Source organism: Galeopterus variegatus, unplaced genomic scaffold (genome assembly GCF_000696425.1).
Source record: "Galeopterus variegatus unplaced genomic scaffold, G_variegatus-3.0.2 Scaffold2207, whole genome shotgun sequence".
Classification (NCBI taxonomy): domain Eukaryota; kingdom Metazoa; phylum Chordata; class Mammalia; order Dermoptera; family Cynocephalidae; genus Galeopterus; species Galeopterus variegatus.
In genome coordinates, this window is record NW_007728318.1 from 119880 (window position 1) to 132260 (window position 12381).

Below are 12381 nucleotides of genomic sequence, written 5' to 3' on the forward strand. Positions count from 1 at the left end.
GCTGGTATTACAGCCATTTCTATCACCATGAGGAGAAAGGCTGCCTGGGAATGAAGTTAACACAGAGGAAAGCCAAGATAAAAGATGGGGAAGGGAGGGGAAAAGAGAGAGAAAAGGCAAATTCTTGATGATAAAATCTGAGCCCTTGAATCTAGCCATGCCTAAAGCCAAATTCTACCCCTTGATTTTACAGTTGTATGAATAAATTAATTCCCTCCTTTTCTCTCTTAAGTCGGTCCGAATTAGGTTTCTGTTACTTCCTCTATGCAGTCCTGACTAACTCAAACCCATTTTGTTTGATTTTTGGATGCCCATATTTTAGGAATGATTGTAAAATTCCTGAGTGGCTCATTTGTGCCAGGCACTACACTGGGCTCTGGGGTACTGCTTTGCCTTAAGAGAACTTAGGTTCTAGTAGGGGAGAAATAAGTATAGAGTAGAGAAGAAGGCACAATGAAGAGTGGTGACAAATTCTAGTGGACAATTGGGAGAATCTTCAATTAGTATTTTAAATAACCCCGCTATCCACCTCCTAATTCTATTTCAAAGTTTCAAAGGTTTCACTAAATACAAACTTTTATATTCACCAAGTAGCCTTTGCTCTTGCTAGTAATTAAGTTTATAGTATAAGAAAGAGCACGATTTCATGTAAAAAGCAATGGAAAATCTGAATCTTTAATTTGCTATTTATTAGCTGTGGACCTGGGCCAAGCCACTTCTCTGAGCCCAATTCTGCATCTACAAAACAACAATAATTTCTACATTCTCTCTTTTGTGGAAACGATAAAACCGGATAATGTATATAACAGTACTGTCAACTGTATAGTGCTATATAAAACATAAGTGTTTCTGAATGTGTGGTTTGATACGGGGTACAAGGCAAGAACAAAACTCACAAAGGACTGGAAAATACCAACAAGCTCCAGGACAGTCTTTTCTTTAGGCAAACAGATATCAAACTAAATAAAAGTGACCTTAAATGATCTAGGACCAGAAGGTACTCAACCTTCAAAATTTTCAATGTTTGAAAATTATAGGTCCTTCCTCCTTTAGTAGTTGGGGAAGAAATCTTTTTTCCCTAAAAGGCTTGTCTTTTCAGAGAGTAAATAAAATGCTTCAGAGTAGAAGGCTGATCAGTTTCCCTACTGGGTTTCTTGGAAGTGTTAGTAATCCTAACTTACACTGGGAAGTTGAAAAATTAAAAAGCAGAGGTCACAACAAATAAGTAGAGAATCTATCTTAGAATCCTTTTTGTGCATGAAGTCACACTGCTTATCAGCAGTTGCAACTCATCTACATTTGCGGCTGTCTCCTTCCTTCTTCCTTCCAAGCACCTGCCACTTACTCCCCAAAGTAGAAAAATAAAAAAAGAAAAAGCATGTAATTTATGATGTTCAGGTAAGAATAATGTATACTGTGGAGTTCTAACGTGGATTGAAGAGCTTTTAAAATGTAAAGCAATTTTGTGAATAATTTTAGAATTCACATTTATAATTTTTTTCTAAATCTACTAGTATTAAACCTTTGGTGTACAATCTTTTAGAAATGGAACTAAACACCATGAACTTTCACAAAGTACAAAGATTCTTCAAGAAGTTTGTGGAAAAAAGAATTAAAGATAATATGAATCTTTCCATGGACTTTTTCAAGTACCCTCATAGGAATGGACAGCACATAAATGGTTCTTAACTTATGATGGTTCAAATTATGATTTTTTGACTTTATGATGATGAGAAAGCAATTCATGTTTAGTAAACTCCTCGACTTACAATGAGGCTACATGTAGATAAGAGATTTTCCATTTGTGATGAATTTAAGTCAAAAACGCACTTCCAACTTAAGATATTTTCAACTTACGATGGGTTTATCATGATGTAACGCTGCTGTAAGTTGAGCAGCATCTTTATTCATATTATGTAATTACCGATGGGCTCTACTGCTACTGATGATGGCAACATGACAGAAGACAAAAAGCACACACATACATTCCTGCCCCCTCACCTCACCCCAAACATAAATTTCGAACATTTAGAAAGGATACTGGCCAAAGTGTTCATTTTGCTGTGAATTGACTTTAACATTCCTCTCTGTGAAGTGATATTTTCTTTTGTTGCCATAGCAATGCTGCAAGAGGGAAAAACAGACAATTAAATTGGCATTTAAGATTACCTGCATGGATCCACCATACCCGTAAAAGTGAGCGGAAAACTACACTGAACAACATCATCTTGAAAAGCACTGGGCAGGAAAATGGGGGTACGGGGGGAATCACTTCCCAAGACACTTTCCTACTGTCCTTTTTCAGAATGACTCCACTGATCATATAATACAAAAACTTCTTAAAATGATTTTAAAAGGAGCCAGCTACTAAAAGATTCTTAGTCAGGAGAAACTTGAGAGGGAAGTAGGGAATTATAATCATAAAAATAGAACCAAAAGTGTAAAATATCACAAAATATTCATATACAACCAGCCTTCAATTTATGAAGAAATTATGTTCCAAAATTCTGCTTGAGAATCAACTATGCAGATTTGGGGACACACATGAAACATTACGCTGGGCTTCCAAGGCAGCCGACAAAGGTCACCGATTCAATAAACATGACTGAGAGAAAGGAAAAAGTCATTCCTAGTAGAATACAATCTCTTCCATGTGACAACTTTGATGTTTTGTTTAAAAGAATCTAACTTTACATCATTTAGCTATCACTTCCAGGTTTTTATTTTCCATAGTCTTATTTCTCTGGACATTAGAATCCTAGAGGATAGGGCCAGTATCCATTTTGATACATAACACACAGGGGAGTGCTTTAGATATTGACATTATAAAAAGCAATAGGAAATGGAATACTGTTGAGCAATTCTGAAAATATATGAAACATTTAAAAAACAAAAAAAGCAATAGAGATTCAGACTCTGGGAAGACAGTCAGAGTACAAATTCCTAACCTTGTCTCTGGCCCATTTTCCTCCACGCAGTAACACAAGAACAAAGGCGGACATACTGGGAAGGGTCAATCTGAGGTCCCAAGTTCCCTTGAGATCTCCAGGAAGAAAGCCAGGTGGAGGGCTATACTTTCTCAAGCAAGGAGAGACCAAGGAACTAATGGCAGGGAAGCTTGGATTCTTCTTTAAGCCTGGGGCAAATATCTAGGTTTCATTGTTTCCTGTGGAGACCAGACAGTGGAAGCCTGGATCTACACGTACAGAGGCTGCAGTGTGACAGACTGAACTGCTCCCAGTCTCTGCAGCTGGGCAAGGATGGCTACACACAGCCACAGAAACTTAGAAGCAGAGAGCTTACAGTCTAGCAGCTGGTGTGATGCCTGTTCCCTAAGAGGAAAAACTACCGAGCCATCCATCAGCACCTGGTATGCCACTGCTTAAGTGTCTCTAGTAGTCTGACCTATCTGGGAGCCGAGTAAACATATTTTTGGACAGGTAAGCCTTCAGATAGTAAACCACCAGGTACCTTTACTGAAAGGAAATGCTAGCGGGAGTACTTTAGCAAACGACAAATGAATCAAAATTTCAATTTCGAGATTTGAGAAGGCAAAGAAGAAATAAAAGTGTGTAAGGAAATATATGAAAGGATATTTATTGAAGCATTTTTTTTAACAGTAAAAAACAAACAAGGACAAAAACATCAGGGAAAAACCCCCAAAACTGGAAATAACATTTGAATGGTATAATAGGTTATGATATGAGGGAACTTCAAAAAGTTCATGGAAAGATACTTATTAGCTTTTAATTCTATTTTTCCACAACCTTTTTGAAGTACCCTCACATAATTATACTATGAAATAGTATTTGGTTATTAAAAGGAATGAATTAGTATTATTTCTATTAACCTAGAGAGATGTTTATGATATACTGAGTGATTAAAGCAAACCACAGAATGTGTAGAGGATAAGTCCTGTTATTTTCAGAAGCAAACATCTGTGTGTATGTTTGTATGATAGTGAGAAAGGTATCAGAAAGATACACAACTGTCAGTTAACACAAGTTACTTCAGGAGCTAAGAATGCAGGGGCACTACCGGAGATTAACTTTTTTTAAAAATACATTTTAGTATTATTAAAATTGTTACAACAAGAACATTGTACTTTTATAATATATAAATGTCTAATAAAGACAAGTGAAAACGAAATTAGAGGAATTCCACGTGAAGTGAATAAGAAATGTTAGTAACACTAGCCCCTCCAAAACAACTACTGTTATTCACCTCAGTAGCACTATGAGGCAAAAGATTCACGGAAATTTGTACAAGGAGTTGCCAGACCCCTGAACTGCCTTCCTTAACCCATGGAGCCAGGTGACAGCCCCTAGTCCAGTAGAAGACCTAGCCCAGAAGAAGAGATTTAGAGATACTGACAATTTGAAGTCCCCAATGAAACAGCCAGGTCCGTGCCTGATCATGCACTGTGAGGCCTACCACTGAGTAAGTCCAACCACCCATGCACATGGAATGAGCTTCCAATCACTGAATTTTGGAGAGACGTCTTTAAATATGAACAAAGAGCCAACAATCACCAGATGTGGGACAGCTTAAACTTAAGAGGCAGAGATACAAACAAACCAACAAGCAAACAGAAAGTGAGTCTGAGGAAATAAAGGCAATAAAGTTCAAGAAACTCTAAAATAAAAATTATATCTAATGTCTTCAGAGAGATAAAAGAAGGTTATGACACCCATGAAACACACATGTGTGTTTGTGTATGTATCTGTCCCTCAAAAAGAGCTCATGTAAATTTAAAAAAGAAGAGTAAAGTTAAAAATGTAATAGAAGGGCTGAAAGCAGAAATTGAGTAAATCTCCCAGACAGATGAATAAAAATGAAAGATGAATTAAAAACAGAAAAGGTAAGAAAGGATCAACTCAGAAGGCCCAATATACAACCTTTTACATTTTTAAAAAAGAAACAGAGAAGGGGCTGGCTGGTTAGCTCAGGTGGTTAGAGTTTGGTGTTATAACACCAAGGTCAAGGGTTTGGATCCCCTCACTGGCCAGCCACAAAAAAAAAAAAAAAAAGAAAAGAAAAGAAAAGAAAATGACAATATAAGAAAACTTCCCAGAACTGAAGATGAGTTTCTAGTTTCCAGATTGTATGAGCCCACCCAATGCCCAAAGCAATAGATTGAAAAAGACACTTGCTAAGCTCATCATGGTGAAATTGAAATTGGAAAAATATATAAAGAAAAAGAAATGATTCTAAAAACTTCCAGAGAAAGGAAGCGTATCATATACAAAGGACCAGAATTTTTTTTTTTTTTTTTTGTCTTTTTTCGTGACCGGTAAGGGGATCGCAACCCTTGGTGTGGTGTCACCCGTACCGCGCTCAGCCAGTGAGCGCACCGGCCATTCCTATACAGGATCCGAACCCGCGCTCCCAGCGCCGCACTCTCCCGAGTGCGCCACGGGGCCGGCCCTGACCAGAAATTTTAATTGAAATTGGATTTTAAAAGCAATACTGGAAACAATGCTTTAAGAGAATTTCAAAATTATTTTCAACCTAAAATTCTATATCTTAGATAAACAATGAATCAAGAATATGGGTATAATAAAGACTTTTTAGATGTAGACAGTCCAAAAAATTTCCCTCCTATTCTTTCTCAGGAAGCTACTAAACAACATGGTCCAGCATAATGAAGGAATAAACTAAGAAAGTGGAAGACACTAAACTCCCAAAATTGGTGATCTAATAAAGAAGATTATTTCAGGATAATGGAGAAAGAACATCTCAGAACAGTGGAAGGCCTAGAAAACAACCAATCAAGATTAGAGCAGGGCTGGTTTGTTCACTCGGTGCTGATAACACCAAGGCCATGGGTTTGGATCCCATATAGGGATGGCTGGTTAGCTCACTGGGGGAGCATGGGGCTTACCAGTCATCTTTTTTTTTTTTTTTAAAAAAAAGATGACTTAGGGTGGCCCGTGGCTCACTTGCTAGAGTGCGGTGCTGATAACACCAAGGCCATGGGTTTGGATCCCATATAGGGATGGCTGGTTAGCTCACTGGGGGAGCATGGGGCTTACCAGTCATCTTTTTTTTTTTTTTTAAAAAAAAGATGACTTAGGGTGGCCCGTGGCTCACTTGCTAGAGTGCGGTGCTGATAACACCAAGGCCATGGGTTTGGATCCCATATAGGGATGGCTGGTTAGCTCACTGGGGGAGCATGGGGCTTACCAGTCATCTTTTTTTTTTTTTTTAAAGATGACCGGTAAGGGGATCTCAACCCTTGGCTTGGTGTTGTCAGCACCACGCTCAGCCAGTGAGCAAACCAGCCATCCCTATATGGGATCCAAACCCATGGCCTTGGTGTTATCAGCACCGCACTCTACCAAGTGAGCCACGGGCCAGCCTAAGTCATCTTTTTTTTAAAAAAAAAAAAAAGAAGAAAAGTCAAACTAACAACTTGCTTTGTGTCATTTAGTTCCTATCGTTTTTCAGTTTAAGTGTATGTCTATGACAGAATATGATACATTTAAAATGTGGTTGTTTTAAAAATAAATTTACAAGGTATTTAAAAAATAGGTGTTAGGTATTGTGTAAAGTAACAGAATTCAAACCTAGCCTGAGAGGGCTGGCAGACTTGCTCAGTTGGTTAGAGTGTGGCCTTATAACACCAAGGTCAAGGGTTTAGATCCCCATACCGGCCAGATGCCAAAAGACAAAAACAAAAACAAAAACAAACCTAGGCTGAGCAATTTGAGGCCAATTCTTGAATCACATACGCCTCTGTTTTTTAAACTGGGACTATCACCATCTCCTGTGCACTTTGACTCACAAGTGGATAGAGATTAAAAAATAATTTTCATAAAGCACTTTGTATTCCTTGGAGAACAAATATTATCATCACACATTATGTTGTTATCTTGTTGAATATGCACAATTTCCAGTATCACATAAAATATATCTAGATACATTTTCCAATCTCATTCCATCATTTGGAGTCAAGCTGAGTGAAATCTAGGCTGCTGTCATCTCAAGGGTCAAATACTCAGAGGGAATATATAAGCTCCAAATAATATATAATGCTTTTAAAACAATAAAATCATTGATGTGCCCACTGGAACTTCAACTTTCTTACCTGTTCTGTGAACTAAACTCAGTCACTTATTTTCTTAACAACAGATGATACCAGTTATACATTTAAAGGTTAAGAATAAATTTACAAATATTAAAAATATTAGTTCTTTTCCATAAATTGATGTCAAAGTCCATACTCAGTTGTGCACACATCTTTAAAATGTATCTCCAAAAGGAAAAGGTAAATTTTCACATTTGAAATATGCAGAAATAATTATTTGACTCTTAAATTTTATATTGTCCATATATAATCATGACTAGCTTTATATTCAGTGAAATTTCACTTGTTACAACTACCATATTTTGAAACAAAGGGAAATACTAAAATAAAAGACCTTCTAACAACATGTTTTTTAACTAGCAAAATAATAGCTGCAGTAATTCAATGGTTCTCAAGTGTTCCTATCCTATGAGGTACCCCAAATTTTTATACCCATATTACCAGCCCTTAAATAGGTCAGCACTGAACTGAGAAGCTTCAAGGGCAGCCTGGCCCTAGAAGATTAGGCAGAAAGAAAGGGAAATAAGAAGAAGAAAAAAAGGAAAAGGAGTGTAGGGAAATTTAAAGTAAAGAATTTCTGGCAAAACGTGATTAGACTTCAAGTACTGATGAAAGTGAAGGAGTTAAAAGGGAGATATTACAGCTGACAATTAAGCAATTCTGCGAAAACTTTGTTCAGATAGAAGATACAATGCATGCAATTCAAACAAAAATTCAAGACATGATAACTGCATATTATTGTAAAAGATTAAAATTATTAAGATTATTATTAAATAATGACGGAAATATACTATAACCTACTGAATAAAGTAAGAATCCATGAATCCATACTGATACAAATATTTAGGAAATGAATACTGAAATATTTAGGAGTAAAGAGGCATTATGTCCGCAACTTATTTTCAAGTCGTTCAGAAAATAAACTTTGAAAAAGCAAATGTGGTAAGATGTTAACATTTGGGGAAGCTAGGTAAAGGGTATAGGGGAATTCTTTGTACAATTGTACTATTGGAACTTTTTTGAAATCTGAAATGATATCAAAATAAAAAGTTTTAGGGCCGGCCCTGTGGCGCACTGCTACAGTGCGCCGCTTGGGAGTGCGGTGGCGCTCCCGCCGAGGGTTCGGATCCCACATACAGACTGGTTCCCGCTCACTGGCTGAGCGAGGTGTGGGAGCAACACCGAGGGTTGCGATCCCGTTGCCGGTCCCGGTCCGGTACGGGCGCGACACTGAGGGTTGCGATCCGTTGCCGGACACGAAAAAAGACAAAAAGGAAAAAAAAAATAATAAAAAAAAATAATAAAAAGTTTTAAAAAAAGGATTAGTATTAACAACCGACTTTACAGATTAACTAGTATCAGCCAGGTACTATACTAGGCATTTTTCTTACATTATCTTTAATCTTCCAATAATCTTGCAAGGTGGGTATTGTCAACAATACCATGTTTTTAAACAGGTAAGAAAATGAAGGTTCCAAAAAGTTAAAGTAACTTATCTAACAACAGAGATCTAATAAGTAGCACAGCCAGGTTTCAAACCAAATCACACTCCAAAGGTTGTATACCTTCTACAATGGGGTATATATAGTAGTAGTGGTTTATACAGAGCACTGGTTCTAGAGTTAGAGAGACTTAGATTGAGGATTTGAATCCTCAATACTATTTATTAGTTATGTGACCATAGGCAAATTACTTACCTTAATTTCTTTTTTGTTTTGGAGAGAATACTTAATAATTGGTGTCTATCTCATGGGTTATTGAGAAGATTAAATAAAATAATGCATGCAAAGCACTTTAGCACAGGACCAAGGCCCACGGCAAGAATGCAAACATTTGCTGTTTTGTTTCCATGTACTTCACTCTACCTTTCCTGAAAAAACAATGCTAAATTCTAATGTGCAGAGACCATACGTAGTTAATTTTCTTTTTTACTATCATAAAATAGATATTTAAAAATTCACCAAACCTAGAAAATTAAGCAGTTCAAACCAACAAATAAATGCCCGTAACTTAAGCAAGAAACTACTTCAATGTTTTTACAGAAATATTGAATATTACTGCAGAAGATTTTCTTCAGCTGCTGTAACAGAAACCAAATCTGCATTTTTGGTATAAATAAGACATTTACCAAACAAAATTTAAGATTCGTTTCCATTAAAAAGTGACAATAAAAAAGTTGAGGCTGTAAATATTAAGAATGAATTAACTGGAAAAATTAACCTAAGCAAAACAGCCTAATTCCAGTAACTCTAGAAATAAATGTTTTGGGTTTCAAATGTCTCTTACAAGGGAAAGACACAGTAAAAAAATATATTACCATCTAGTGAAATTCTCATCTTTAAGTAGCATGAATTGATTTTAACTTGTTATAGGTTTAACATGATCAGTTGATTAAATTTATGTGCAAACAAAACCAACAAAGTAAAACAAAAAATTATTCCTACCTTATTGTCTCTTCTATCAGACGATCTGAGCTACAAATAAAAAGGAAATTCAAATTCTGGAATTATTAAATGTATATTTCAAACTTTTACTTTTCTTTTATATACAAACTTTTCAGTCATTTATGTATACAAAATAACTTGATTTTTAAAAGCATCTGGAGAAAATTCTGGGCTTTGAATTAAGTTTAATTTATCCACATATATAAAATTTTCATCTTACTTTTATTTGTTAGTTTAAACCTATTTTTTCCCACAGAGACAGCTAATGACTAAAGTCAGAACAGTTTTAATGACAGCATAATGAAATAAAGCTGCTTCTTTAGTCTAGATAGCTCAAAGTTGTCCCACCATCCATTCAAAACTTAAGAATTATAACCAACTTGTTGAGACAGGATAGGTAAATACAGTCCTGATGTCTACGAGTAGTAATTATTTACACCTTAAAGTTACATCCTTTCTTGGGAAAGTTTGTTTTGGAAACTAAATTAAATCTCAGCTTACTAACTTCAGAATTCAAGAATCCGAATAAAGAAACCAAATGCACCTTTGATCTGTAAACCGTTTGCCTTTATGCATCACACATCAGAAAGAAACAAACAAAGCCATTTCAGGGAGGAATTTATTGGTAGCTAAATTTTGTACAGGGAGAGCTTTATAGCACAAAGTAGAAAAACAAACGTCCAGAGATCTGTATTGATTTGTCACAGTGCAAGGTACACAGTAGGCACTCAAATAAATACTTGCATTTTTTCCAACTACTTCTTTCTCTCCAAAAGAATTTCTAAGTTCATTCTATAAATTAATAAGCTGAGGTTTTACTATAAATTAGTTAACTAAGGGCTAGCCCGTTAGCTCAGTTGGTTAGAGCTGGATGTTGTAATACCAAGGTCAAGGGTTCCGATCCTCATATAGGCCAGTTGCCAAAAAAAAAAAAAGTAGTGAAGAAGAAAATCAAAGTTATTGCATGAATTGGGAAACAAAGACGAGCATTAAAAATGTCATAAATACCTTATATAAAACCTGTGACTAAGAAATTCAAAAACTACAAAGATGGTGGTTAAAAGCCAGACTGTGTCTGTTTAAATGCTGGCTCTACCACTTACAGCAGTCCTTCCCTATCTGCAGTTTCATTTTTTCTCAGTTACTGTGATATTATGGAAACATCCTTAGTCTCCTGATACACAACTCCTAAAATCCTTAGACTCTACAAAGTGATCGAAATCTTTTCGTATGCTAATGATGACTTGAAGTCCCCAGGTAGCTTCAAGATGGGGGTTGGTCACAGGAAACACCAAACCTCCAGGAAGCAGAGAGGGGCTGAAGGTTAAGTAGATCACCAGTGGCCAATGATTTTATCAAGCCTGCCTATGTAATGAAGCCTCCATAAAAACTCAAGAGACCTGCGTTTGGAGAGCTTTTCGATAGCTGAACACAAGAAGGTTCTTAAGAGGGTGGTGCGCCCAGGGAGGGCACGGAAGCTGTGTCCCTTCTCCCATACCTTGTCCTATGCATCTCTTCATCTGTATCCTTTGTAATAACCTTTATAATAAACCAGTAAATGGAACTACGTGTTTCCCTGAATTCTGTGAACCGCTCAAGCATCTGAATCCAAGGAAGAAGTGGGAACCCTGATTTATAGCTGGTTGGTCAGAAGTTCCAGAGGCCCAGACTTGTGACTGGCATCTGAAGGGGGTGGGGGCAGTCTTGGAGACTGAGCCCTCAACCTGTGGGATCTGACGCTATAGACAGTGGCAGAAATTAGTTGGAAGGCATCCAGCTGGTGTCTACTGCACAAGTGCTTGCTTGCTGGTGGAGATAAATCCCCACAAATTTGGTTGCAGAAGTCTGTCTTCTCTGTTGATAACTGTGCTGTGAGAGAGCAGAGGAAATGACGGCATGTGTTTTTTCTCACTCTTATAGATACCCATAGCCAACCTTGGTTTGAAAATATTGGTACTGGTAATCTGAATAAACCTTCCAATCCTTGCATCAACTTTTGGACTTTCAGGTCATTTGTTTAACACGAGAGGGCAAGCCGAGCCTGATCTGTTGGTAACAGAAGTAACTTGCTCAAGTGTCATACAGTTATCTGCGGAGTCAGAATTCAAACTCAGTCTGATTTCAGAGATTTGGCTCTTACTGTCTCAATAAATGACAGCTCCCCTCCCCTCCCATCACCTTCTGCAATAAGTACTAGTTTTTATCTAGTACTTCTAGACTATCACTCATCCCTCCTCTAGCAAAAATCTATACTCTGAGGTTCGCCCCTTCTCGCTACCTTCCCCTTCCCTCTCATATAGTAACCTCCAGGTCACTGGAGGATCTCTTCATTCCAAATTTTATCATAATTCTTGACAATTTAAATAGCGACAGAGGACAGACTATCCACATAGTAGACCCACAGTTCCTTGGTCCCCTTCACTCCAAAGAATGAACACATGAATGCTCCTAGTTTTCTTTAGTCTTTCTCAGATTTGGTCACTTCTCTTCTTTTCCAAAATCATCCTTCAATTTTTGTCTTAATAAACCAGTTAGAGGGCCCCTCAAAAGATTCTTGGGACAAACAAAATTGACTTGTATAAGGATATAGGAAAAAACAGAGTTTCCCCTACTCTCTACTCTCACACAGTCATTCAACACAATGACTTCTGACACCAGATATGTGGTCTTTTCCCCCCACAGACCAAGCAAGCAACCAAATTCTGCAGTGGACACCAGCTGGGTGTCCGCTAATTCAATTAAATTCTGAAATGATCTACCTGGAGATAGGGTCAGATTCCCCAGGTTGAGGGCTCAGTCTCACAAGACTGCCTCCCCCCCCCCCCCCCCCCCCCCCCCCCCCCCCCC

At 37.4% G+C, this 12381-nt stretch overlaps 1 protein-coding gene across 2 annotated transcripts in view; it reads right to left on the reverse strand.

Annotated features, from left to right (window-relative positions):
• Positions 1–12381, reverse strand: part of GOSR1 (golgi SNAP receptor complex member 1) — a 63362-nt gene that overhangs the window by 15731 nt on the left and 35250 nt on the right. For both annotated transcript variants that reach the window (XM_008580930.1, XM_008580929.1), the window contains exons 7-8: positions 9535–9564; positions 2042–2124 (exon numbers count right to left, since the gene is read on the reverse strand). In XM_008580930.1, coding sequence (XP_008579152.1) covers positions 2042–2124; positions 9535–9564 — 113 coding nt within the window. The remainder of the gene's footprint in view (positions 1–2041; positions 2125–9534; positions 9565–12381) is intronic.